The 25996-nt window shown below is 47.0% G+C and overlaps 1 protein-coding gene across 4 annotated transcripts in view; it reads left to right on the top strand.

Annotated features, from left to right (window-relative positions):
* The first annotated feature begins 1094 nt into the window (after positions 1 to 1094).
* ARNT2 (aryl hydrocarbon receptor nuclear translocator 2) overlaps positions 1095 to 25996 on the top strand; it is a 147332-nt gene continuing 122430 nt past the window's right edge. For 3 of the 4 annotated variants that reach the window (XR_014504571.1, XM_083412001.1, XM_083412000.1), the window contains exon 1: positions 1095 to 2331. Coding sequence is in view for 2 of the 4 variants with exons in the window: in XM_083412001.1 (XP_083268127.1) it covers positions 2301 to 2331 (31 nt within the window). In the remaining 2 variants the exon portion in view is untranslated. Of the gene's footprint in view, positions 2402 to 25996 lie in introns of all 4 variants that reach the window. The other variant, XM_083412002.1, reaches the window with a different exon arrangement.

Below are 25996 nucleotides of genomic sequence, written 5' to 3'. Positions count from 1 at the left end.
TTTTACAACTCAGAACAATCCTGTATAGTAGGTTAGTTCCAAGGTCAACCAGTGAGAGCTTCATGGCAGAGTGGGAATTTGAACCCTGGTCTCCCACCTGGTCCTAGTCCAACACTCTAACCACTACACCACACTGCCACTCTTATTTAATGCAAACACGCCGCAGACCACCTGAATGGAGCTCACTGACTACTGTGGTTCACGGGCCACAGTTTGGGAACCCCTGTCCTAGGATAATGAATGGCACCCCCATTTTGTTATTTACACTTCTTTTCCGCTAGTCAGTGAAGTTCTTTGTGTTGTTTATCAAAACATAAACATAGTGCACTCAAAATAAATCGGTTCAGAAATGCAGGATATTGGCCCATATATACAGTGTGAGCCTATGCTGGAGGGGCTCACAGGATTAACACCCCAAGAGAGTCTTGCTTCTCCCATAGCCACAGCCTCATATCCCAGCAGAGATCAGGCATGGCTCTGTTGCTCCAGTTGCCCAGCCTGCTTCCAGCTTCACACTTCTAGTTCACACTCCAACATTTGCCCTTGCCTTCTAACTAACAGACAGCTGAGGGAGCCCCCCCCCCCTATTTCTTTTCTGGCACAGAGCCACTTCCTTTGCTACCTTAATGAGCCATACTTGGGGGGCCATTACCTCCCCAAGAAGCTGCCCTGGCTATTCCAGCAATTGAATTCTTGTTGGATCCAGGAACTAGAAAGGGGACTCAGGCACATAGCCTAACCCTGCCTCTCAGACTCACAGCGTTAAGTACTATAATGATATTAATTTACTTGTTTGCATATTATATTTAAAGCACATTCATCCCCTCAAGGAATTCTGTGCCTCGTAGTTTGTTGAGGGTTGATGGCAACTGCAACTCCATAAGGGGTTGCGGGTGGCGCTGTGGGTTAAATCACAGAGCCGAGGGCTTCCTGATCAGAAGGTCGGCAGTTCGAATCCCCGCGACGAGGTGAGCTCCCGTTGTTCGGTCCCAGCTCCTGCCAACCTAGCACAGAGCCTAGGACTTGCCGATCAGAAGGTAGGCAGTTCGAATCCCCGAGACGGGGTGAGCTCCCGTTGTTCAGTCCAAGCTCCTGCCAACCTAGCAGTTCGAAAGCACGTCAAAGTGCAAGTAGATAAATAGGTACCGCTCCGGCGGTAAGGTAAACAGCGTTTCTGTGCACTGCTCTGGTTCGCCAGAAGCGGCTTAGTCCTGCTGGCCACATGACCCAGAAGCTGTACACCGGCTCCCTCGGCCAGTAAAGCGAGATGAGCGCTGCAACCCCAGAGTTGTCCGCGAGTGGACCTAATGGTCAGGGGTCCCTTTACCTAAGGGGTAAACTACAGTGCCCAGAATTCTTTGCGGGGAAGAATGTGCTTCAAAGGTATAGCGCTCGCACACAACCGTCTGTACAGTGGTGCCTCAGGTTAAGTAATTCGTTCCTGAGGTCTGTTCTTAACCTGAAACTGTTCTTAACCTGAAGCACCACTTTAGCTAATGGGGTCTCCTGCTGCTGCTGCGCCACCGGAGCTTGATTTCTGTTCTTATCCTGAAGCAAAGTTCTTAACCTGAAGCACTATTTCTGGGTTAGCAGAGTCTGTAACCTCAAGCGTATGTAACCTGAAGCGTATGTAACCTGAGGTACCACTGCATTATGTTTTCTGCATTTGATACTTTTTTTTTTTTACTACGGGGTGAACAAAAATCAGCAGGACTTTAGCAGTAAGTAATGACACTACAGTAAATTTATTAAATGTTACAGCGTTTGAGGTTATTTTTTTATTGCGTATTAGCGGCATATGACCCGCAGCGGCAGCGTGCGCCCTTGATGGAGAGGCAGAGGTACCCAAGCGAGCGAGGCTGAGGGCGCAGAGTGAGGGCAGCAGCTTCACTTGGCCAGCGCACATGTGCGGCTCCTTGGCACATGCTCACTTCGGACTGAGGTGGGCAGCGAGGGGAGGGGTGTGCGCGCGCTGAGCATGTGCAGAAGCGATTGCAAAAAAAAGGGAGAGGGAAAAAAAAAAAGGGATTCTCATCAGATCAGACATCTTGGCTAACCGCGCGCAAGCAGCCCGCGCGCCTCGAGCTGCATTTCCCAGCCTCGCCGCGCGCGCGGATCCCCTTGCGCGGACGCCTGCCTTTGTGTGGCTGCGGGCGGGGAGGCGGCACCGACCCGTCCCTCCCCATCTTCCTTGGGCTGCGCAGCAGAGCATCAGCCCTCCTCCTCCTCGGTCCACCTTATAGCCAGCCCCCTCCAGCTGCCCCCAGCTCGCAATTTATCTTAGTTCTTCCAGAGACAAGATGGCAACGCCGGCGGCTGTTAATCCACCCGGTGAGTAGCTGTGGGCGCTGCTGCTGCTGCTGCTCCTGCTGCTGCTGACAGAAACGCCTTGGCTCGGAAGGTACCGGTGCGATCTCGCACATACACACGCACACCGGCCACCCCGCAGGGGTGTCCCCCCACCCCCACCCCGAGGGATGGCCCCCGGGGGGAAAGCGCCGCCGTGTCACCGGCCCTCTCCATCTGCGCCCTTGGTTACTGTCGCCCGTTGCTGCTACTAAGGTTCCAGGCGCCTGCAGGCTTCCTCGGGAGAAAGCCCCGCTGGACTCGGTGGGGCTTGCTTCTGAGTAGGCATGCTGATGTTCCCACGGATGCATCCACAGGGGGGACATTTATAATGCTCTAGCGGAGACCCAGGCAGCAGGCAGCCCCAGAATCCTTCCTTGACATATCCAGTTCTTTTGTCTGTTCTGATTGGCCCTTTGGGTGTCATCTTTCACACAATCTGATCTCTTTCTGGAAACCTGAAGGTGAGGGAGATGGAACCTGGGATATTCAGCATGGGAAACATGTGTTCTGCCATCTGAGATAATAGGCCCGTCCCCTTACGGGTGCCAACTCATAAGTTAAAAACAAACCCCAATCCTGTTCTTTTCTTGTACGTGCTTGAAGTGCAGGAACTAGCAGCTGGAGCTTTTTAGTGCGAGGAAAGGATGAAAGTTGCCAGCTGCTAATCTCTGCAGATCAGGTATCTGTAGAAGGCAGGAGAACGGGGGATGCTCAAAAAGTTGGCAACTTTGCAATCCACTTCCTCCTCCATTGCTTTGGACAAAACTGATCCACAGGACTGGCACTGAGTCCAGAAGAAAATCTGTAGGAGCCAGCCTCCTGCAGCTATTGAGAAATGTAGGCACTGGCCTTTACATTTGTATGAGCCCAAAATGTTGGCCTTTTGTGATTATGTTCTGAAACCATTGACCAAAAAAACCACCTCAGACCTTCATATCCTCCTTTGATGGGAGGCAATTACTGCACTAACTTCATAATTTCATGCATTTTTAGAATTCAGGAGGTTTGATGGATATGGAACCTAAATCAATTCTGCCTTAACTTTATCCTTCTGTCTTCTAATAATTATTATTTTGGGGGCAGGGAAGAGAGTATTTGTGACGAGTGTGTGTGTGTTTGAAAACTGTTACTGCAGTATGGGCCAGCTTTTATGCCAAGTGTGTCACATGTTTTCCAAAGCTTGGATGGTGGCACTTTGGTTTTAGAAGACGATTGGACAAAGGCATGGAGGAGAAGCCTATTGGTTGACTACTAGCCATGATGGCTGTGTGTTACCTCCAGCACTGTATGCCTCTGAATGCTAGTTACTGGGTACCAGGGACGCGAGTGGCGCTCTGGTCTAAGCTACTGAGCCTCTTGGGCTTGCTGATCAGAAGGTTGGTGGTTTGAGTCCCCACCTCGGAGTGAGCTCCCGTTGCTCTTTCCCAGCTCCTGCCAACCTAGCAGTTCGAAAGCATGCCAGTGGAAGTAGATAAATAGGTACTGCTGCGGCGGGAAGGTATACAGCGTTTTCGTGAGCTCTGGCACTCATCACACTGTCCCATTGTGCCAGAAGCGGTTTAGTCATGCTGGCTACCTGACCTGGAAAGCTGTCTATGGACAAATGCCAGCTCCCTTGGCCTGAAAGCGAAATAAGCGCCGCAACCCCATAGTCACCTTTGACTGGACTTAACCATCTAGGGGTCCTTTACCTTTACCTTTTTTACTGGGGACCACAAGTGGGAAGAGAGCTGTTCTGCTCATGTCCTGCTCCCTGGTTTCCCACAGCCATCAGGTTTTGAGAACAGGATGCTGGACTAGATGGGCCATTGGCCTGGTCCAGCAGCCAGCCTCTTCTGTGGTTCTTCCAGGTTTTGGTGCCTTTCAGTGCCTTGGCTATTGAGCCAGTTGGCAGCAGTGTAGCCTGGAAAATGTCACCAGCTGTTCACTCCAACTCTATGCTTCAGCATAGCCTATGTTCCCTCATGCTGTGGCCTAGGAGCACCATTGCCTCCCTCTATCCCTGACACAGGTTGCCCATCCATATCCTATCAAGCTTCTCCTTAACATCCCCCCCCTTTCAAGCCAGGGGTGGGAAACCCTTTTCCAGCCCGAGGGCCACACTCTCTTCCAGTGGCATAGCGTGGGGGGTGCAGGGGGGGCCGGCCGCACCGGCCGCAACATCTGGGGGGGGGGCGCTCGCACTCGCAGCTCTCTGCCCCTACCTGGCTCACTCACTCTCTCTCACTGCAGTGCTGGCTGTGCGAATCCGATCCGAGCCGCCGGGTCGCCGCCCACTGTGGAGGGGAGGGTGCCAGGCGTGCGGTGCGGAGAGAGAGCGAGGGACTATCTGGGGGAGGGACAGTGCCGGGGGGAGGCGCAAATTACTTGCCTTGCCCCGGGTTAGGGGGCGCAAATTACTTGCCTTGCCCCGGGTGCTGACAACCCACGCTACGCCACTGCTCTCTTCTAGGCAACCTTTCAGGGGTTACAACCCAGGGGTAGTGGGGCTAGAAGCAAATGGGGGTGGCGCAATGAATGTACATTTGTATACCTTTGTACACAGTGCTCGAAATTAGCCAGGTGCCAGGTGCATTTTGCCCCTGACTATTGGCCACTTGCAACCAAGTGAAGATACCTGGGCACCAGGATGGCACCTGACATCGCCACCATCTGGAGCAGGGCCGGATTTAGGTTTGATGAGGCCCTAAGCTGCTGAAGGTAATGGGGCCCTTTATATGTCCAGCTGTCCTTTGTCAGCAAGAAATTGTCGCTATTTTTTGTGTTGAATATTTGCTATATAGTAATTTATGGACCCAATAGGTATCTAAAGCCATTTGTTTAATGCTTGATGCATTACTGTATTTTAATATTTTGTAGGAAGCCGCCTAGAGTGTCTGGGGAGGCCAAAACTAATATAATTAATCATGTTATTATTATTATTTCTTGCCACATTGTTTTTATCGGTTTTCCAAATTTTTACGAAATCAGCCACAAATTGAGACACATTTTAAGTCCATTTCCCCCAAAATTGGTTTCTTACACTTGGTTCTTGATGTGTCCAAGATTTCCTCCTTCAATTAATTATGTAATTCAATGGATTTCATTGGAAGGAAAACATGAAAACCATGCACAAGACAACAAAATTATTTATGGACTAAAACCACAACAGTACAGTGGTGCCTCGCAAGACGAAAAGAATCCGTTCCGTGAGTCTCTTCGTCTAGCGGTTTTTTCGTCTTGTGAAGCAACCCCATTAGCGGATTAGCGCTATTAGCGGTTTAGCGGCTATTAGCGGCTATTAAAGGCTTAAGGGATTAGCGGATTAGCTGCTAAAAGGCTATTAGCAGCTTAGTGCCTTAGAAAAAGGGGGTGGGGAGCGAAAAAAAATTGCAGCAACTCGCAAGACATTTTCGTCTTGCGAAGCAAGCCCATAGGAAATTCGTTTTGCGAAGCACCTCCAAAACGGAAAACCCTTTCATCTAGCGGGTTTTCCGTCTTGCGAGGCATTCGTCTTGCGGGACACCACTGTAGTTTGCATTGGCTTGCATGATTTGGGTTCCAGACTATGGGCAATCGTGTAGATTATAGTGGTTTTTCTCTCCCATTTCTGATGGAATTCTCCCTAGGTGTGGCCAGCTGATTCTCTCCAGATGTTGTTGGATTATGACTCCATCATCCCTGAGTCCATTCGCCATGATGGAGTCCAGCATTCTTTCCTCTGAAAGTTCAGGAACAGGCAGCCTAATTAAAGGGTCTCTAATAGAACATGGGACACGCTGTGGGTTAAACCACAGAGCCTAGGACTTGCCAATCAGAAGGTTGACGGTTCTAATCCCTACAACGGGGTGAGCTCCTGTTGTTCAGTCCCTGCTCCTGCCAACCTAGCAGTTTGAAAGCACGTCAAAGTGCAAGTAGATAAATAGGTACCGCTCCAGTGGGAAGGTAAACGGCATTTCCATGCGCTGCTCTGGTTCACCAGAAGTGGCTTAGTCATGCTGGCCACATGACCCGGAAGCTGTACACCAGCTCCCTGGGCCAATAAAGCGAGATGAGTGCCGCAACCCCAGAGTCGGCCACGACTGGACCTAATGGTCAGGGGTCCCTTTACCTTTACCTTAATAGAACAAAAGCCTCAACGATTTAACACAAGTCTAGGGCTATCATTGTTGGGGTCAAATCCTCTTGAATTCCGTGGAAGGACTTAGCCCTACTGGATTGGTCTTCAGAACTGCAATCCTAATGCTGTGTTACTAGCTGAACACATTGGGACTTACTTCTGAGTAAACACACTTAGGATCAGGCTGTTAATCAAGGAAGAATCTTGGTGTTCACCTGTTTTATGACCCTTAAAAATCTGCCAAGGTTGAAGCAGAGCCAGTTCTCTTAGTGCACCATGACGATTAGTCCAAAACAGATCACTGGCCTGGAGATCCATTTTTAATTGGAAAGCTTTAAATCTTTAATTAAAATCAATATTTGATGAAAAGATGATGAAATGGATACTTCCTAGCCTATGTTTTCATGTCTTGTTTTTTTTTAAAGAATATTTAAAAGGTGGAATTCGTTTTATCTCCATAAAAGCCAAGTGAGTAGATGCAGAAAAGCAAAATGGTGAACGGTTTTGTTTTTCCTATTCTTAATTGAAAGTAGACCTCACAAGAGCAGAAATCTTGTTGTTCCAGCAGCTGATCTATAGGTTTTTAAATGAGAGTTCTCAAATTGAGATCAGGAGCATTTTAATTTTAACCAGTTATCAAAGATTCTATAGTTGGAAAGGACGACTCCAGAATCAGATGCTGTGATCTGGCATAGAACACAAACCTACTATATGCATGTTTGCTCTGGAGTAAGTCCCACCATGTCCAGTGGGTTTTCAGGGGAGCGGTGGATTGAATTGGGATAGTTTCACTTTGTCTTTACCAATTTAGCATGTTCATTTGACATATTTAGAAAGCAGAACTAAACAGAAAAGGCACACCACGTTAATTTTCCCGTGCTGTATTATATTTTTCTTTCCCAGCGGCCATAGTACCGTATTTTTCGTCCCATAGGATGCTCCGTCCCATAGGACGCACCTAGTTTTTTTGGGGGGAAATAAAGGAATTCCCCCCCTTTATTTCCCCCCCAAAACCTGGTCGCGGAAACCGAACCAGGTCGAGCAACAGCGGGATGGCGGCGCTGCGCCTCCCTGCTGTCCCCCGAGCTTGTGGGGCTGGTCGATGTCTGCGCGGCGCGTGGGGCGCTCTGCTTCAGGGTGTCCCGCGCGCCAGGCGGCAGGCTGCTATCCACAGCGTGGGGAGCCCTGCGGGGAACTCCTGCAGGGCTCCCCACGCTGCGGATGTCTGCCCGGCGCGAGGCTGCTATCCGCAGCCAAGACAGCCCTGCGGGAACTCCCGCAGGGTTGCCTAGGCTGCGGATGTGTTCCCTAAGCACCAGGCGCTCTGCTTTCAGCGCGCCCGGCGCTGCGGGAACCAGGCTGCTATCCGCAGCCTAGACATCCCCGCGGGACCTCCCGCAGGGCTGCCTAGGCTGCGGATGTCTTCCTGAAGCCTGGAGAGCGAGAGGGGTCGGTGCGCACTGACCCCTCTCGCTCTCCAAGCTTCAGCGAAAGCCTGCATTCGCCCCATAGGACGCACCCAGATTTCCCCTTCATTTTTGGAGGGGAAAAAGTGCGTCCTATAGGGCGAAAAATACGGTAGTTGTGCGAAATACATGGCTGTGATTGAAAAATAAAATAAAATGCATTTATAGTACAATCCTATGCATGTCGACGTGGGTGGCGCTGTTGGTTAAACCACAGAGCCTAGGACTTGCCAATCAGAAGATCGGTGGTTCGAATCCCCAGGACGGGGTGAGCTCCCATTTCTCGATCCCTGCTCCTGCCAACCTAGCAGTTCAAAAACATGTCAAAGTGCAAGTATATAAATAGGTACCGCTCCAGCGGGAAGGTAAACGGCGTTTTCGTGTGCTGCTCTGGTTCGCCAGAAGTGGCTTAGTCATGCTGGCCACATGACCCGGAAGCTGTACACCGGCTCCCTCAGCAAGTAAAGCGAGATGAGCACCGCAACCCCAGAGTCATCCGCGACTGGACCTAATGGTCAGGGGTCCCTTTACATTTATGCATGTTGACTACTCAGAAGTAAGTCCCACTGAATCACTTTACTTAGGTTGCAGCCTTAGCGTGTTTTAAACGTTTTATACTAAAACAAATTCAAAACCCTACTTGGAAATTTATTTTGATTGGAATGATTCTTAAAATATTTAAAGACTTTCCAGCTTCATAACACAAATTTCCCTTGCTCAGATTTTAAAGGGTGAAAGGCTATGAAAGCTGACAACATACTAATTTTAGGGACTTCCTAGAGATAGGAAAACTGAACAATTATAGATCTGACTACGATTGCATCTATTGTTTTATTGATTAATTTAATGAAATGATTAATGCATTTCTAAAAATGGAAATCATGTAGGTTCAACAACAGTCTTTTGCGATGCTGAGCTTGTGTGGTTGGGAAACTTTCATGTAAGGCATAGTTTGTGTGTGTGATCCTGCAGTTTGATCTCTCATGTTTAGTGATTAGGAAGGGATCACAAAATTTTACAGAGTTTTCTATCTCTGCTTTTGATCCAGAACAGTTGAAGTCTTGGGTACAACAGAGTTTTCTTCATCTCCAAGTTATGCTGAAGTTTGTAATAAAATTTTAAAGTGTGTAGGAAGCCTAAATATGTGTTCTTGTAAAGACTGAGATTTCTCTCTCATTAAATTAAGGGTGAGACATGAAATGAAAGACAGGTTAAATACAGCCTACACAAAAACTCATGAAGGTGTGGCTGTTTTTTCATGAAATTGTGCAATCATTTGAATTTTCTCTGGGTTCTGTGGTTCAATAAAATTTTGTTCAGGCCATAATTCCTTTCAATTTGAGAGTCATGTTTGGTAATTAAGCAAAATGTGATGGGTTGCAAATGGCAATCTAAGGTGCAAGCCTATGCATGACTACTCAGAAGTAAGCCCCGCTGAGTTCAACAGAACTTACTCTCAAGTAAGTGTGTGTAGGATTCCAGCCTTAGGGTTGGATCACCCATTGTTAGTTCTGCTCAGAGTAGAGCCATTGAAATTAACGGATGTAAGTCAGCCATGCTCATTCATTTCAGCAGGTCTACTTTGAGTAGGACTAAGATTGGCTACCATCTATTGTATCTTCCTTGGTCTTATGCATGGGTAGGCAAACTAAGGCCCAGGGGCTGGATCTGGCCCAGTTGCCTTCTAAATCCGGCCCGCGGATGGTCTGGGAATCAGAGTTTTTTTACGTGAGTAGAATGTGTGCTTTTATTTAAAATGCATCTCTGGGTTATTTGTGGGGCATAGGAATTTGTTCACCCCCCCAAAAAAAATAATCCAGCCCCCCACAAGGTCTGAGGGACAGTGGACTGGACCCCTGCTGAAAAAGTTTGCTGACCCCCTGTTATGAAACAAGAAACATAAGGTTGCAGTCAATCTTAGTCCTACTCAGAGTAGACCCATTGGAACTAATGGATGCAGCTAACTAAGCTGAACATGTTCAGTCGGTCTGCTCCAAGTAAGACTTAGTTGACTACAACTCAGAGCAATAAAAGTGAGATAATATACCTGTTAGGCTTCTAGGTGCATTTTTGGGCTACATAGGACTGTTATTTGGGCATAAGGGTGGGGCTAGGGTACCCCCCCCCCAGGACCACATGTGGCCTCCAGCCTCATTTCTTGTGGCCCTTGGCCTAATACCAAAAGCTCTCTGCAAGCAGTTGGTTCAGGTCTGTTGAGAATGAATGGGCAAGGCTTGTAGCTCAGTGGAAGTGGGTCTGCTTTGGATGCAGAAGGTCCCCGGTTCAATTCTCAGCATCTCCAGATAGGGTTGGGGGAAGACCCTAATCTGGAATCCTGGAAAGCTGCTGACAGTCAGGGTAGACAGTACTAAGTTATATGGATGAATGGTCTGACTTGGTAATGGGAAGCTTCCTATGGTTCTGGGTAGCTTGGGAAGAACAGTTTGGCACCATCCCAAATGACACCACCTTCTCCAAATTTAAGACCCAACTCATCAGAACTTGCTATGTCTTACACATGTTTGATTTCAATATACCGTATTTTTCGCTGCATAAGACGCACCTAGTTTTTAAAAGGGGAATTCAAGAAATCCCCCCCCCCCCTTTTTAAAAGGGAGCTCTGCTCAGCGCTCCCTTTCACGAGCCGCGTGGGGCGTGTGTGCGGCGCTTGCAGGCTTTTCCCCAGGAGGGAGAAGGGCAGCCGGTCAGTCCCTTCTCCCTCCTTGGGGAAAAGCCCCCAAGAGCCGTGTGCTCTTTAAAGGGTGTGCGACTCCTGAGGGCTTTTCTACAAGGTGGGAGAAGGGACTGACTGGCTGTGTCAGTCCCTTCTCCCTCCTGGGGAAAAGCCCATGGACCGTGTGTGCGGCTCTTGGGGGCTTTTCCCGCCTGCCTCCTGCCTGCATTCGCCTCCATAAGACGCACACACATTTCCCCTTACTTTTTAGGAGGGAAAAAAGTGCGTCTTATGGAGCGAAAAATACGGTATGTTTATATCTCATTCTTCAATCATGTTTCTGTTACTGTCTACACCCAATGGTAGGATACTTTAAACTGATGCCTTTTGTGCTGAATATAACCAAGGAAGTATTATGAAAGGCATTTATTAGCTGATTTTCCAAGGTTCAAGGAGTTAATAGTTTAAAACAGAACTTAAATAATGCAGAAAATGCCGATTTAACAGCACCAGGAACACCCAAATATACTAACCAGCCAAGCCAAAAGTTACTGTTTTGCTGTTTTGTTTCTAATTATTTACTTGTTTTTATCCTGTATTCTGTCAACCACCCTGAGATCTTATGATGAAGGGTCGTGTATAAAACTAATAAATTAAATTAACTTAAAATAATTACAGTGGTACCTCGGGTTAAGAACTTAATTCGTTCTGGAGGTCCGTTCTTAACCTGAAACTGTTCTTAACCTGAGGTACCACTTTAGCTAATGGGGCCTCCCGCTGCCACTGCACCGCCGCCGCACGATTTCTGTTCTCATCCTGAAGCAAAGTTCTTAACCTGAGGTACTATTTCTGGGTTAATGGAGTCTGTAACCTGAAGCATCTGTAACCCGAGGTACCACTGTACATGGAGCCTAGGTCAACTTTCATGAAGTCTAGGACCGGCCTTAGAACTTTGGTATGCTCACCTTTAGAAGACAATATGGTCCTTCCAGAAGCAGGTTAAACCATTCTTCACTTAATTAGGCTTTTGTACAATTTGTTAGCACATTTTTCCCCCTCCTTTTCTGCAGTTTCTGGTTTTGTGTTTTGCGCACCATAGCTCAGTGGTAGAACACCTGCATTGTGCGCAGAAGGTATCAGGTATTCAATTCCTGGCACCTCCAGGCGGAACTGGGAATGTCTACTGCTGGAGACCCCAAAGTACTGCTGCCGGCCAGTGTGGACAGTAGTGAGCTAAAGGCAAAGGTAAAGGGACCCCCGACCATTAGGTCCAGTCACGGATGACTCTGGGGTTGCGGCGCTCATCTCGCTTTATTGGCCGAGGGAGCCGGCGTACAGCTTCTGGATCATGTGACCAGCATGACAAAGCCGCTTCTGGCGAACCAGAGCAGCCCACGGAAACGCTGTTTACTTTCCCGCTGGAGCGGTACCTATTTATCTACTTGCACTTTGATGTGCTTTCGAACTGCTAGGTTGGCAGGAGCAGGGACCGAGCAACGGGAGCTCACGCTATCACGGGGATTCGAACCGCCGACCTTCTGATCAGCAAGTCCTAGGCTCTGTGGTTTAACCCACAGCACCACCCGCTTCCCTAGTAGTGAGCTAGATGGTCCCTAGTAGTGTGCTAGATGGACCCAATTGACTGACTTGGAATAAGGCAGCTTCCTATGTTCCTATTCAGTTTTTAAAATGTTTTCGGAAAACATTCTGCTGTGTTTTCAGATGCCATTGTTGCAGTTTCATATTGAAAGGCAGTATGAGAATCTTCTTAGTTAAAAAAAATATTAGGAGCAGTTGGATGAGACCTGTCATGTCTTATCTAGGAATCACAGAGTTCTCACCTCTGCATGGGATTGTCCACAAGAAGCTCAAATACGGATTTATTGTATTGCTGTTGTTGTAGCGTTGTGACTTGGCTTTTAGCACAAACCATCCAACAACGTCCCGAAATCCACTGAACTTCGTCCTTGGAGCTCAAGCAGGGTGCTCTATCACGTGAAATATGAGCTGCGATGCGGCTCAGTTGCGAGTGAAAAGACTTGCCAGTTTGCAAAATAATATTTTTGCTGAGATCTTGCCAACTTAGCATGAGCGAGTGAAGAGGCTGTGAACAGAAATATTTTCTGCCTAGGAACTTCATAACTGCCCCTGTGTGTGTGTGTGTGTGTGTGTGTGTGTGTTGAGTCCAGCCATGCGTTACTCCAAGTCATCCAGTGATATAGCTTTTAATTTTAAAACTGTCAGCAAAACCATAACTTGTGATAAAGGGCAGCAATTTCTACTGACATTTTTGATTTACAGGGTAGGAGAGTGAAGGGGGGGGGGTGTTACAGCTTTTTCCTTTTTTAAAAAAGGAGACACAGGCTCCAGAACATTCTTGATGCATGCCCGTTTTCAGAGCTTTATAGCAGCTGAGAGCGATTTTTAAATCTGGGCATATAATTTTTATTACAGAGGCCTAAATTAGGCTCAGTTTTTGAGGAGCGGTGCAGACATTATGGTGATTCCTTAACCAGGTTTGAATAGCCTGCAAAAAATTGCCTTGTGGGGTAAGGCCCATTGGACCGTACGTCTGAGTAAACCCGTAGCAGAATTGTAAGGTAAAGGTAAAGGGACCCCTGACCATTAGGTCCAGTCGTGACTGACTCTGGGGTTGCGGTGCTCATCTCGCTTTATTGGCCGAGGGAGCCAGCGTACAGCTTCTGGGTCATGTGGCCAGCATGACTAAGCCACTTCTGGCGAACCAGAGCAGCGCACGGAAATGCCGTTTCCCTTCCCGCTGGAGCGGTACCTAATTATCTACTTGCACTTTGACGTGCTTTCGAACTGCTAGGTTGGCAGGAGCAGGGACTGAGCAATGGGAGCTTACCCCGTCGCGGGGATTCGAACCGCCGACCTTCTGATCAGCAAGTCCTAGGCTCTGTGGTTTAACCCACAGCACCACCCGCATTGTACTGCACATCAAAATTATGCCACTAATTTAGACAGTTAGTTGTTTTAAGGTGGCAGATTTTTGCCATAATATACAGTATATACTTACGTAGGTTACATTTATAGCCCATATTTCAAGGAACCCAAGGCAGCATACGTTGATCTTATCACAGAATCATAGAATTGTAGAGTTGGAAGGGAGCACAAGGGTAATCTAGTCCAACCCCCTTTTCACCCAATGCAGGATTCGAACCCACAACCCCGAGATTAAGAGTCTCATGCGCTGCCAGCTGAGCTGTAGGTTTGCACAGCAGGGTTTATTGTGCTTTAAAATCAGGCGTTGGTGCTCTGAATCAATGTGCTTCGGGTGGCATGTGTTTTCCTCATGTGTTAGGATGTATACATTTGCCTTTTTACAAAATGATGAAAACCATTTTTATTTTTAAGAAGCGGATTAGTTGGTGCAATAGCAAATCACCCACCCCAACCCCCAGGAAAATGGAAGGCCTCTGAGTTCAAATACAAGGATATTGTGGGCTTTATTAATTCTTGGGAAACATAGACTTTTTTTTCAACTTTTGCCCAGTTCTGCAATGCTACCTTACTTTTTCTTGCCTCTCTTTTTCTCTGTTCCCGTTTCCCTTTTGTCTGCAGTTCTCCTTTGCTACAATCTCCTTGCTGTTTCCTTTCTCCAACTTTCTCCCTGCTTTTCCGCTCAATTCCTAGCCCCCCCCCCCCCGGCACTGCTCCTTACCCAAAGCCTTTTACAGCTACTGTAGCTACCTGCCAGAATTTCTTGCAGGGATTGCAGCGCCAAGCTCAGCAGTCTTCTCTCTTCTCTGTTACCATTGTTTAAATATAAATGAATGCTTGCCTTGTACTACAGGCCCTCTGGAGTGCTTAAACAGCACTTAAGGAAGTCCCAGTTCTGATCAGCGGGGAGAGACGGCCAGCCAGCTTTCTCCCAAGGGGAAGGAGAAAGTTGTTCCTGAACACCAACTTCGCTCATCCCCTCCTTTTGAAATAGATGACAAATGTGCAAAGCTTTTATTAACTGTTGGCCCAAGATCAGGAAAGGCCTCCCAGCTTAGATCCGCCCTCCTCAGATGTATTTATTTGCTTATTTTGTTACATTTCTATCTCACCTTTTCCTCTAAGGCAGTACAGTCATACCTTGGTACCAGAGATCAATAGGTCCTCCGTCAGATTCGAATCCAGCTCTCTAACACTCTTATCCGTTACACCACACGGGCTCCCTCTGTGTGTGTGTGTGGTTTGAAAGCTTTATGTTTGTTTGCACGCTGTTAGAAACTTAGTTATATAAGCTAAGTGCCAAATATCTCCTTAAACCAAGCTTGCAGTTGCCAGTACTGAATGTCTAGTTGCCATTCTGGCACAGCCCCTGCAAAACAAATTCTTGAATTTTGCCATGCAGTTCTGCATTAAAAATAAAATAAAATAAATGCATACAGAAATGCGTATATTAGAAAGTGCACAGATATGCATTTATGGATAAATTGCTTGCAAAAATGTGTATATTAAATCAAAATGCATACAAAATGCATGTATAATAAGAGAAGTGCAGAAAATTTATATGAATTTTGTGCATTTTTTTAAAAAAATGCAGACTGATGCAGAAGTGGAGTGAAGTAAACACAGGATTGGAAAAAAATAACAACTGAGAGAAACTGAAAAAGGCAGATTTGTCCGCCCCCAGTTGCAGAACAGTCTTTTTTTCTTGTGCACATGTACCAGGGGCCACAACCGCACTATGTATTTGAAGCACTGTGATATCACTTCAGCCATCATGACCCTAAAGAATACTGGGAACTGTAGTTCATTAAGGGTGCTGAGAGTTGTTAGGAGACCCCTATTCCTCTTACAGGGACGTGGCTGGCGCTGTGGGTTAAACCACAGCCTAGGACTTGCCGATCAGGAGGTCGGCGGTTCAGTTCCCTGCGAAGGGATGAGCTCCCTTTGCTCGGTCCCTGCTCCAGCCAACCTAGCAGTTCAAAAGCACGTCAAAGTGCAAGTAGATAAATAGGTACCGCTCCGGCGGGAAGGTAAACGGCGTTTCCGTGCGGTGCTCTGGTTTGCCAGAAGCGGCTTAGTCATGCTGGCCACATGACCCGGAAGCACATGACCCTCGGCCAATAAAGCGAGATGAATGCCGCAACCCCAGAGTCGGTCAAGACTGGACCTAATGGTCAGGGGTCCCTTTACCTTTACCTTATTCCTCTTACAGAGCTGCAGTTCCCTGAGTGCTTTAAGAATCAATCCCTCTTCCCCGGGAACTCGGGGAACAGGGATCTCCTAAGAACTCTCAGCACCCTTAAAAAACTACATTTCCCAGGTTTCTTCTGAGGGAAGCCATGAGTATTACAGAGGTATCATCGTATGTTAAATGTATAGTGCAGAAGTGATCCATGGTTTTTTTTTTTGGGGGGGGGGGAATCATAATTTTGCTTAAGAACATGCTGCAGGGTTCTGCAGACTATCCACCTGACATTCAGTGCCCCAGGCACTTACATCACTTATTCCACTAAAACCAGCAGAGAGGAGAAAATGTTTAATTACATGGTTTCCTAGCAGACGCTTTGAAACATTTATGGTGTCCCTCCCTTGGTGCTCAGAGTGGCACACTATTTAACAACTTTCTTTGTACCATTGTTTTTAATTAAATATTCTAGCTTGACTTTTTATTTTTATTATTCGTTGTTGCTGCTGCTGCTTTTGGTTTAACTGCTCTGCTTCCTCCCAGCCCAGTCGTAGGTATATTGGCTCAAAAAATATCTTGCTGGGTTCAATGGAGCTTATTCCATCCCATCTTAGTGCCTGTAGAGCTGGAGCCTCGGGGTGTTTGCTTTCATTTAGGCTTGATTTGAAGAGGCGGTTTCTCACTGTTGGAAAGATGAGGTCCTGAAATCTTTTCCGCACGACAATCGGTAGAGCAAAGAACCCCGCAAAGATAACCTGTTTGCCTTTTTGGTCTGTTTAGAGCGTGGGTGGGAAGGACAGATGGCAGGTTGGGATCTACTCATAGATCTTTGGGTGATTTGCAGTAGATCAGCAGGGGCTCCTGGCTCCCATTTGTCTAAGGAAGCAACAGGTGGGTCTCCAAATGCAAGTGTACATGTGTAGCTTCCAGGTAGACTAGGCATGGCTAACCTGCGGCCCTCCAGATGTTTCTAGAAGAAAAGAGCAAGAGAGACGGCCAAGGGACAGCACCAGGGACAGCCAAGGGAACTGCTCCAGCACCACAGGGCCAATGGTCAATATCAGGAAGGAAGGAAAGGAAGGAAGGAAGGAAGGTAGGTAGGTTAGACAAAGGCAACATTGAGGCCTGCTCATGCTTGGCTTTCTCCTCCACCACATGGGCCTTTGGCCATCATATGCTCAGTGGGAAGGAAGACGAGAGCAAGGAAGGCAGGCAGTGACAACATGGAGGCCTGGTCCAGTCAGGTTCTTCCCCACCTCAGTTCCAGTGCTAACTGTCACCATCTGCCCTGTTGGAAGGAAAAAGAGAGCAATGGATGTGGGCAAAGGCAGCATAGATGCAGACAGACAGATAGACAGAGAGACAGACAGACAGACAATGTGTGTCCCAGGGCCAATTTTACATTTTATATCATGCATTTGTTTTAGTACCTTAAAATCAGAAAGGCAATCTATAAACGCAATAAAATAAATGAAATGACCACCTAGTTGGCCATGCTAGCTGAGGATGATGGGAGTTGTCGTCCATCAACATCCAGGGGAACAGGGATGGTGCTGCGGTCTAAACAACTGAGCCTCTTGGGCTTGCCGATCAGCAGGTCGGCGGTTCGGATCCCCACGACGGAGTGAGCTCCCATTGCTCTGTCCCAGCTCCTGCCAACCTAGCAGTTTGAAAGCAAGTAGATAAATAGGTACTGCTGCGGCAGGAGGGTAAATGGCATTTTCCGTGTGCTCTGGTTTCCGTCACTGTGTTCCGTTGTGCCAGAAGTGGTTTAGTCATGCTGGCCACGACCCGGAAAGCTGTCTGTGGACAAATGCTGGCTCCCTCGGCCTGAAAGCGAGATGAACACTGCAACCCCATAGTCGCCTTTGACTGGACATAACCGTTCAGGTTGTTTTTTTAAATCTTTTTTTACCTTACAGGTTAGCTTTTCCTGCTATAGACATCCAGGAGTCGGTCAGGGTTAGGTCTCACTGCCATGATGAAACTCTTCCTTCCACTCTCTCCTGCTACGCATTTGGTGTGCGTCATCTGGACGTCTGCATAGGGCTATAGGGTTGAGTCCCTTTCCCAGCTCAGCAACGTGGTATGTTGCAGTAATTTTCTTCAGTTAGATAGTCCAGCCTGATGCTCTTTTCATCTAGCCTAGTATTGTATAATCTTGACTGGCAGTGGCTCTCTAGGGTCTCAGGCAAGGAAAAGTTTTTCCTGGCTGACTTTTAACTCAGGTATTGAACTTGGGTCCTTCTGCATGCAAAAACAACAACAACACAAAAAAACCCAACATGCTCAGCCATGGCATTATAGAGCCAGTGTGGTGTTAAGAGCACTAGATTCGTAATCTGGTGAACCGGGTTCGGTTCCCTGCTCCTCCACATGCAGCTGCTGGGTGACCTTGGGCTAGTCACACTTCTCTGAAGTCTCTCAGCCCCACTCACCTCACAGGGTGTTTGTTGTGGGGGAGGAAGGGAAAGGAGGATGTTAGTCGCTTTGAGACTCCTTTGGGTAGTGATAAAGCGGGATATCAAATCCAAACTCCTCCTCCTCTTCTTTTTTCCACATGTTTTTACTTGTGACCAATCACTATGGCCATTTAGCCACTGGAACATGGTTCCAGAGCACACAGTAGAAGGAGCGCCTGCCTGCTACAAACTAATGGCCCCCTCACATTTTGTGGGGTTTTTTTGTGGACACGAGCCAGGATTAATTCTGTTTTCTGTTAGATTCTCATTTAGGATTCCAGAACCATTGTAGGTGATGCTAATGTGAGAGCGCTCCTCGATTCCTGGAGAAAGTTGGTTGACCTTAAAAGCACTGCTGACTATGAATAACTTGGTTCAGTTTGCGAAAATGCTTTTACCTCTCTGTTTTGTGGATACATCACTCATGTAACAGTAAACACCGAAGTCAGCAGATAGGGTTTGACCCTTGAGGCAAAGTTTGTTACCTCACAGATAGCCAGTAGCCATGAAGGCTACTCTTGCAAAAAGAAGAAAAACCAATCCTAGACATCCTTGCCCCAAAATGTTGACTAGTATGTGGTAGGCTGAGGTGGAATTCAAGACAGAACTAAAATAATAGCATCCAAATGTATTTCAAGCTTGTGTCAAATAATGTTTTGTTTTTATAATGGGTGGTATTCAGTGCTAGTTTTACTCAGAATGTGCCCATTAAAGTGAATGGACGTGGTCAATTTAGGTTCATTTATTTCAATGGGTGTACATTGAGCCAGTGTGGTCCAGTGTCAGACTGGAACCTAGGAGACCAGGGTTCAAATTCCCACATAGCCATGATGCTCACTGGGTACCCTTGGGCCTCACTCTCAGCCTGACCTACCTCACAGGGCCGTTATGGGGATTAAATGAGGGGAAGAACCTTGTATCCACCTTGAGCCCCCTGGAAGAAAAAGGTGGGATAGAAATGCAATAAATAAATAAAATACTCTGGGTATTTTATATGCATACAACCCAAGGTATACAAATTATAGTTATTTATGAATATCTTCCCATGAGGTATCCCAAAACAAGTTACGGTGCAGTATAATTCTGCAAAATTCCTCCCATTTCCCTGTCCAATCTTCTTTCTTTCACTTGAATTATCGTTCATTCGTTCTTTGCACACAACTCTCTTCGCATCTTTTCGCCAAAGCTAACTTGAAAACGTTGAGTTCTTTCGGCGTGTCATTATCTAGGATTTTTGTGTGCGGAGTGGTAGTTAGAAGAATGAAATTGCCAAACCTGACAGCCTGTGGTGTTTTTTTGTGTGTTTTTTTTGTTTGTCCTTTGCTCTTGTTTTGCATGTGAAAAGGCTGGTTTGCTTTTTGTGTGTGTCCATTCTGCAAACAGAAATGGGGGAAGGAAGGGCCTGTTCTGTTGATTTATAGATGAGTATTTAGCTTGCCTGTAGCACCTTATTTACACTCGGATGCTTTTAAGGCCTCTATAAAAGTGCTCTCTTTATGCCTTTTGGAAAGGGAAAGCCTCTTTTTGAATGCAGCCAGAATCATTTCCAGAAAATTGGGGTAGGAAATAAATTTTGGGAGCCATAGCTCAAAGCATTTTCAGTGAAAATGCTTAGGTAGCAGGTACAGTGCGAAACTTCAGCATGAGAAACCTAGATTGCTCCTGGCAGTCAGAGCGTCGCAATACAGGCTTACATGGCCCAGTGGTCTGTTTTGTTTTAAGATAGCCTCCTGCGATGCAGTGTTCAGTTGCGTTGTATCACAATTAGACAAAATACCTATCCTAGTAATACAGTTATTTTTACTGGAATGAATGGGCAGTCTTGACAAAAGTGTCCTGTTTCAGCAATTGGAATCAGTACAGTGGTGCCTCGGTTTTCGAATATAATCCATTCTGGAAGACGGTTTGACTTCTGAAGCATTTGAAAACCGAAGCATTTTACTTATGGAAAACTCCATACGGAAGCCTTGTGGCACGTTCAACTTCCAAAAAGCGTTCAAAAACCAAAGCAGTTACTTCCGGGTTTTTGTCATTCGGAAACCAAAACATTCGACTTCTGAGATGTTCGAAAACCGAGGTACCACTGTATTGCAAAATATTCAGTTTAATGGGCCAGGAGTTGGCTTCACCTGTTGAACAGCAGCCTGAAGGAGCAGAAGGCGAAGTGATTCCACCTGCTGCTGATCAGCCTTCTTGCTCCTGATGAGAACCAGCTGGCTTCAGCTTTCTTAAGCAGGGTTTGCAGCCTCAGTGAGTTGCTGGAAACAACATTTGTCATTCCTGACTAAGACCTTGCTGCTTCTTGATTCGTGTGACCTTGGACCCTCGGGTTTCTTGATCCCCGGATCATCTGACTATGTGAACTGAGATACTCCTGACCTTAGCACTGGACTGGACCTTGTATATGGACTCTGCCTCCAGGAAAGTACCCCCCTGAGACTTTGCTGGTGGGCTGGTTACTCTTTCCACTGAGCTCTGCCATGGCTGGCAGCACAGGATTAAGACATTCAGGCAGGCAGCCATATTCTGTTGAAAAGTCATAAGCCCTAGGCTTGCTATTTTTCTTCTGGAAAGAGAGTTATTTGGGCTTTATGTTTGAAAATATTTGGGTCCTCAAAACTGAGGGCTGAATATGTGAGAACAGGATAGGCACCAGTGCTAGTTGGAAGACACCAGCTGATGGCAAAGCTATATGTGATGTTTCTCACAGAGGACTGTATCCAACGCTAACCCTACTCACAGTAGATCCATTAAGGTTAATCACCACAACTACCTTGAGATCATTAATTTCAATGGGTCTACACTGAGTACAACTAGCGCTGGTACAACCGGTAGTTTGCCTTTGTGCAGTTATTTTTTCCTAAAGGGAAATAGTTTGTTTGGGAAACTGGATTGGGACCAAACAGGAGGGAAACTTTGGACATCACTGTGGTCCTGATTGAAATCTTCCCCCTCTGCTTGCCTCCTTTCCCATTGCTGTTAATGGGACCTTTCCTCTTAATGTGTAGGACACTGCCGCCAAGTTCCGCTTGACATGGGGGGGGGGCTCGTCGTGTGCGTGTGATGTCACGTGTGCAACACACATGTGTGATGTCACACACATCGGGAGGAGGCTGCGAGGCCTGCTGACGCCGTGGGGAGGCTCAGGGAGTCCTGGCCCCTCATGATTGGGTGGGCTCAGCCACATACTTTGGGGGTGGCCCATAGGGTTGGTGCCTATGCCGTAGGATGATTTTGATTGTGAGAGTATAGTAAGGGCCTCTCTCTATCCCTGCATGCAAGTCCTGATCCAGCTTATTCCCACTCCCCAGTGGCGTAGCGTGGGTTGTCAGCACCCGGGGCAAGGCAAGTAATTTGCGCCCCCTAACCCGTGGAGCCAGGTAGGGGCAGAGAGCTGCGAGTGCGAGCGCGCCCCCCCCCAGATGTTGCGCCCGGTGCGGCCGGCACCCCCTGCACCCCCCACGCTACGCCACTGCCACTCCCCCTCAGATACTTATTTTAAAAACAACTTCTATACAGAGACAAACTACACTAGCAACATAATGTTTAATGCAGGGTGGATAAAAATAAATGATTTTTTAAAAATAAAAAACTGGATTTTTAAAATTTAAATCGGATTTTAAAAATAAAATGCTTTTGGAGGAAAAATCTTTCTAAAGATAGTTTTCTGTTTAAGTTACATTATAGTCCAAAGGCTATTCACCAGGAAATAAGGATTTGTTTTAGGTTTTTCATGTGTGCTAAACCTCAGTCTAAGGGTTTTTGTTTTTTTTAAAAAAACTGTTTAACCACATCAGTTAACAAACATGGATACATATGCTATAATGTTATTGTTTTAGTTAAATAAATCTTGTAAATTGTTATTAAGGAAATGATTATTTTTCTCCTTCCAATAAAGTACAGCAGAAAAGTTGTCCAAAGATAAACAGTTAACTTATTAAACCTCACAATAATTTCACGATTTTGTGTCTATGTGTTTCTAATAGTGTAACCAAATCAGTAATTTTCAACACAACTGTAAAAACTACTCTGAAAATTTATTATTCCAAAAATGAAACCTTCATCTGGTTGTAAATATTAAGATTATACCAGCAAGAATGAGTCTGAGAATGATTTAAATCAAGTCTTACTGACTAGTGATTGAAATCGATTTGATTTAAATCAAATCCACTCTGGATTAATGTGACTCTCAGAAGAGGCATTCATCCCAGAGGTAGCACCACATCTACCATGGCATCTTCCTCAACGGACACATGCGCATTAAGAATTTGGAAAGTCTTTGTGTGTCTCTCCCCTGCTTCAGAACAATTCCCCCCTCATATACTAGCTTATGCAGATTTAATTGACCAATTTAAACTCTTTTATTATTGATTTGACAAGACTTATTTAATTGCCTGGCAGTCCTATTATTAACCTTTATGACAAATTCCTTGCTGAATAATGAAAGACTCAAGTGGCTCTGGGGATTCTTCTGCAATGCCACAAACAATAAATGTCTTTGATTAGATGGCCGTGTCGTGTGTTTACCGGACGTCTAGAGAGCCTTCCCTGAAGTCATATTCTGAAGGTTGTTCCCTTTGAGCAAAGAGTGAAGATTCTGAAAGTGTCATAAAAGAGTCTGTTGCTACCTTCTGAAAAGTGCTGTTCTCGATTTCCACCCAGACGCCCCCGACCAGTGGGCGTGAAAAGCAAATTTGAATGCAAGTATGGGCTCCCTTAATGGAACGAGAAATGCCATCAAAGTATTGAAGCTGCTGCAAAGAACTTAAATAATGCAGAAAATGCCGATTTAACAGCACCAGAAACACCCAAATATACTAACCAGCCAAGCCAAAAGTTACTGTTTTGCTGTTTTGTTTTTAATTATTTACTTGTTTTTATCCTGTATTCTGCCAACCACCCTGAGATCTTATGATGAAGGGTGGTGTATAAAACTAATAAATTAAATTAACTTAAAATAATTACAGTGGTACCTCGGGTTAAGTACTTAATTTGTTCTGGAGGTCCGTTCTTAACCTGAAACTGTTCTTAACCTGAAGCACCACTTTAGCTAATGGGGCCTCCTGCTGCCGCCATGCCGCCAGAGCCCAATTTCTGTTCTCATCCCGAAGCAAAGTTCTTAACCCGAGGTAATATTTCTTGGTTAGCGGCGTCTGTAACCTGAAGCGTATGTAACCTGAAGCATATGTAACCCGAGGTACCACTGTATCTGAATATGCATCTGTGTTGGAATTGTTTTTAAGATGGAGTTTAAGGCTCTCGCTGACTACTAGCAACAATGCTTATGTTCCGCCTCCACTCTTGGAGAAAGTATGACAGTTGCTGTGAATTGCAGGTGAGGAGAGTGCTGTTTCCACTCAGAATTCCACTTGCAGAATTCCCATAGACATTTGATTGGCCACTGTGAGAAAAGAATGCTGGACTAGATGGGGCACTGGCCTGGCCAGCAGGGCTCTTTTTAAAATTTTCTTACCTAAGTACAGTCATACCTCATGTTATGTTTGCTTCAGGTTGCAGGTTTTCAGGTTGCGTCCCACGGCGACCCGGAAGTACCGGAAAGGGTTACTTCTGGGTTTCGCTGCTCGCACATGCGCAGGCGCTCAAAATTACGTCACGTGCATGCGCAGAAGTGGAGAATCGTGACCTGTTCGTTCGCAGGCGCGGGTTGCGTTCTTTTCAGGTTGCGAACGGGCCTCTAGAATGGATCCCGTTCGCAACCAGAGGTACCACTGTATAAAGGTTATGGTAGGGTTACCAGGCGTCCCCGGATTTGCAGATCTGTCCCCGGCCAAATTCTGTCCCCGGAATGTCCCCAGATTTGCAAATCTGTCCCCGGGAAATGTGGCCGCGGCAGCCTCAGCAGTCCGGAGCCAGCCTGTTAGCGCAGTTGGCTCTGGCTGGCTTCTGGAGCTGCTCGCTGCCATGGCGCCAGCATTTTCCCTGCGCCACGGCAGCAGGCGGCAGCGAGCAGCTCCTGAAGCCAGCCAGAGTCACCTGCACTACCAGGCTGGCCCCTCCTAGGCAACGCCCGCCCTCCCGCAACTCCCAAGCTTTCCCTGATCTGTCAAAACAAAGGGGGAAGGAGATTGGGGAAGGCTTGGGAGTTATGGGCGGGTGGCGAGCCGTTGCCCAGTTTTTTAAACTGCGCATTTATGTTTCACAGGGTGCGAAAGAAGGGCTTTGCACCTTCATACAATATGCATGTGTGCTTGGGCCCAGAGTCTTTTGCCTCACCATCCCCCATAGCTGTCAACCGTCCCTTATTTGGCGGGAAACTCCCTTATCCCAGCGCCATGTCCCGCTGCTGTCCCTTATTGATGATATCCCTTAAATTTCCCGGGTTTCAAAGGAAGCAGCTCCTCTCCCTCCCTCCCTCCCTGCCAGTCAGGGAGGAGGGAGGCTCCAACTGTGTTGCTTAGCTGCGTTGCTCACCCAATAAGGAGTCTAAGAACGACTGGGGGGTGGAGCTTGCATGCCTTGTGCCGATCAAATCGGCCGCGTTGCCTGGGGACTCAACTTTGCTCAGCGCTTCCCAGTGGAGAGGTGACGGTGCTTTTCCTTGCTGCATCCCCTTTGCCTGGTTGCTGCACTGTGGGAACCACCACTTGAGGCTTCGTTTGGCTGCTGGCTGGGCTTTCTGCCTTTGGCTCGGAGGGGCTCAGAAGTGGAACATACCTGTGCCCGGAAAATCCCTTATTTTGGCTGCTGATCCCTTCTTTTCGAGGCCGCTGATCCCTTATTTTCAAATCTGTTAGTTGACAGCTATGCCATCCCCACTACTGGCTCACTGTTGCTACTCAGTTTCAAAAAAAAAGAAAAGGAAAAAAAAAAGTGTCCCCAGATTCACTGGAAAAAATCTGGTAACCATAGGTTATGGTGCCTTCCAGGTGTGGAGCACCTTTGCTCCTGGCAGATGTTGCTGAGCTACAACTCCCATCACCCTTGGCCATTGGCCATGCTTGCTAGGGCTGATGAGAGTTCAGCAACATCTGCAGGAGCAAAGGTGCTCCACTGCCAGTCTACCTCATCCTCTGTGGGCCGAGTTCCTACATAACACAGCTCTATGCAGAGGGGGATCCCTCTGGGTTTCTGCTGAGCCCTTTTCTTCCCTTTCCCCGCCATCACTTGTCCCCAGCCAGGCGGGTTCCTGCTATGCAGGCTGCAAAATGATGCTTGAAAATAGGAGATCCTCTCATGCCTCATATACACTTGATTTGGCAGCCTGTACTCCCCCAGGGTCCTGGCGTGCAATGCAAGGTTTCTCCTGCAAAGAGCACAAACACCCTCTCTGTGCTCTTAGAAACATCATGCCAATTTTCTCTCCATTCCCAGATTAGGTTTGTTGCATGTGTTACCCACAAAGGAAGGGTTCAATTTTAGATTAAGGAGGCGGTGGTGGGGGGAGGGGGGGAAATAAGTCCATGCCTTTAATTTTTTTCTCAGCAGCAAAAAAAAAAGTTGATCTATTCAAGGGTGGGGCGGCAGGGAGAGGTAGGGAACCTTGGCAGGAACTGTAGTATCATATCCCTTGATCAGAATTAGCTAAATACCGGTAACTGCAAATTAGCATGCAGGCTTTCAGGATCAGCAGAGTATGTCTTCAGGCTAGATGTAAAACAGGGGTGCGATACAGACAGTATTCAGCCCTCATAAGCATTGTCCGGGTGGAAATTGCTTAAATGTCCTGGAAAATCCGCATAACATCTTTGGAAATATGTTGGGTGACTACCACAGAAAGACCAGTTTGGTGGTGGCACCACCTTTTCTGAATCCCCTTCACCATGTCTGCCTGCTAGG

This window comes from Podarcis tiliguerta (genome assembly GCF_965153285.1).
Source record: "Podarcis tiliguerta genome assembly, chromosome: 14".
NCBI lineage: Eukaryota > Metazoa > Chordata > Lepidosauria > Squamata > Lacertidae > Podarcis > Podarcis tiliguerta.
Note: the sequence above shows the minus strand (reverse complement) of the source record. Positions and strands in the feature narration are given on the sequence as shown.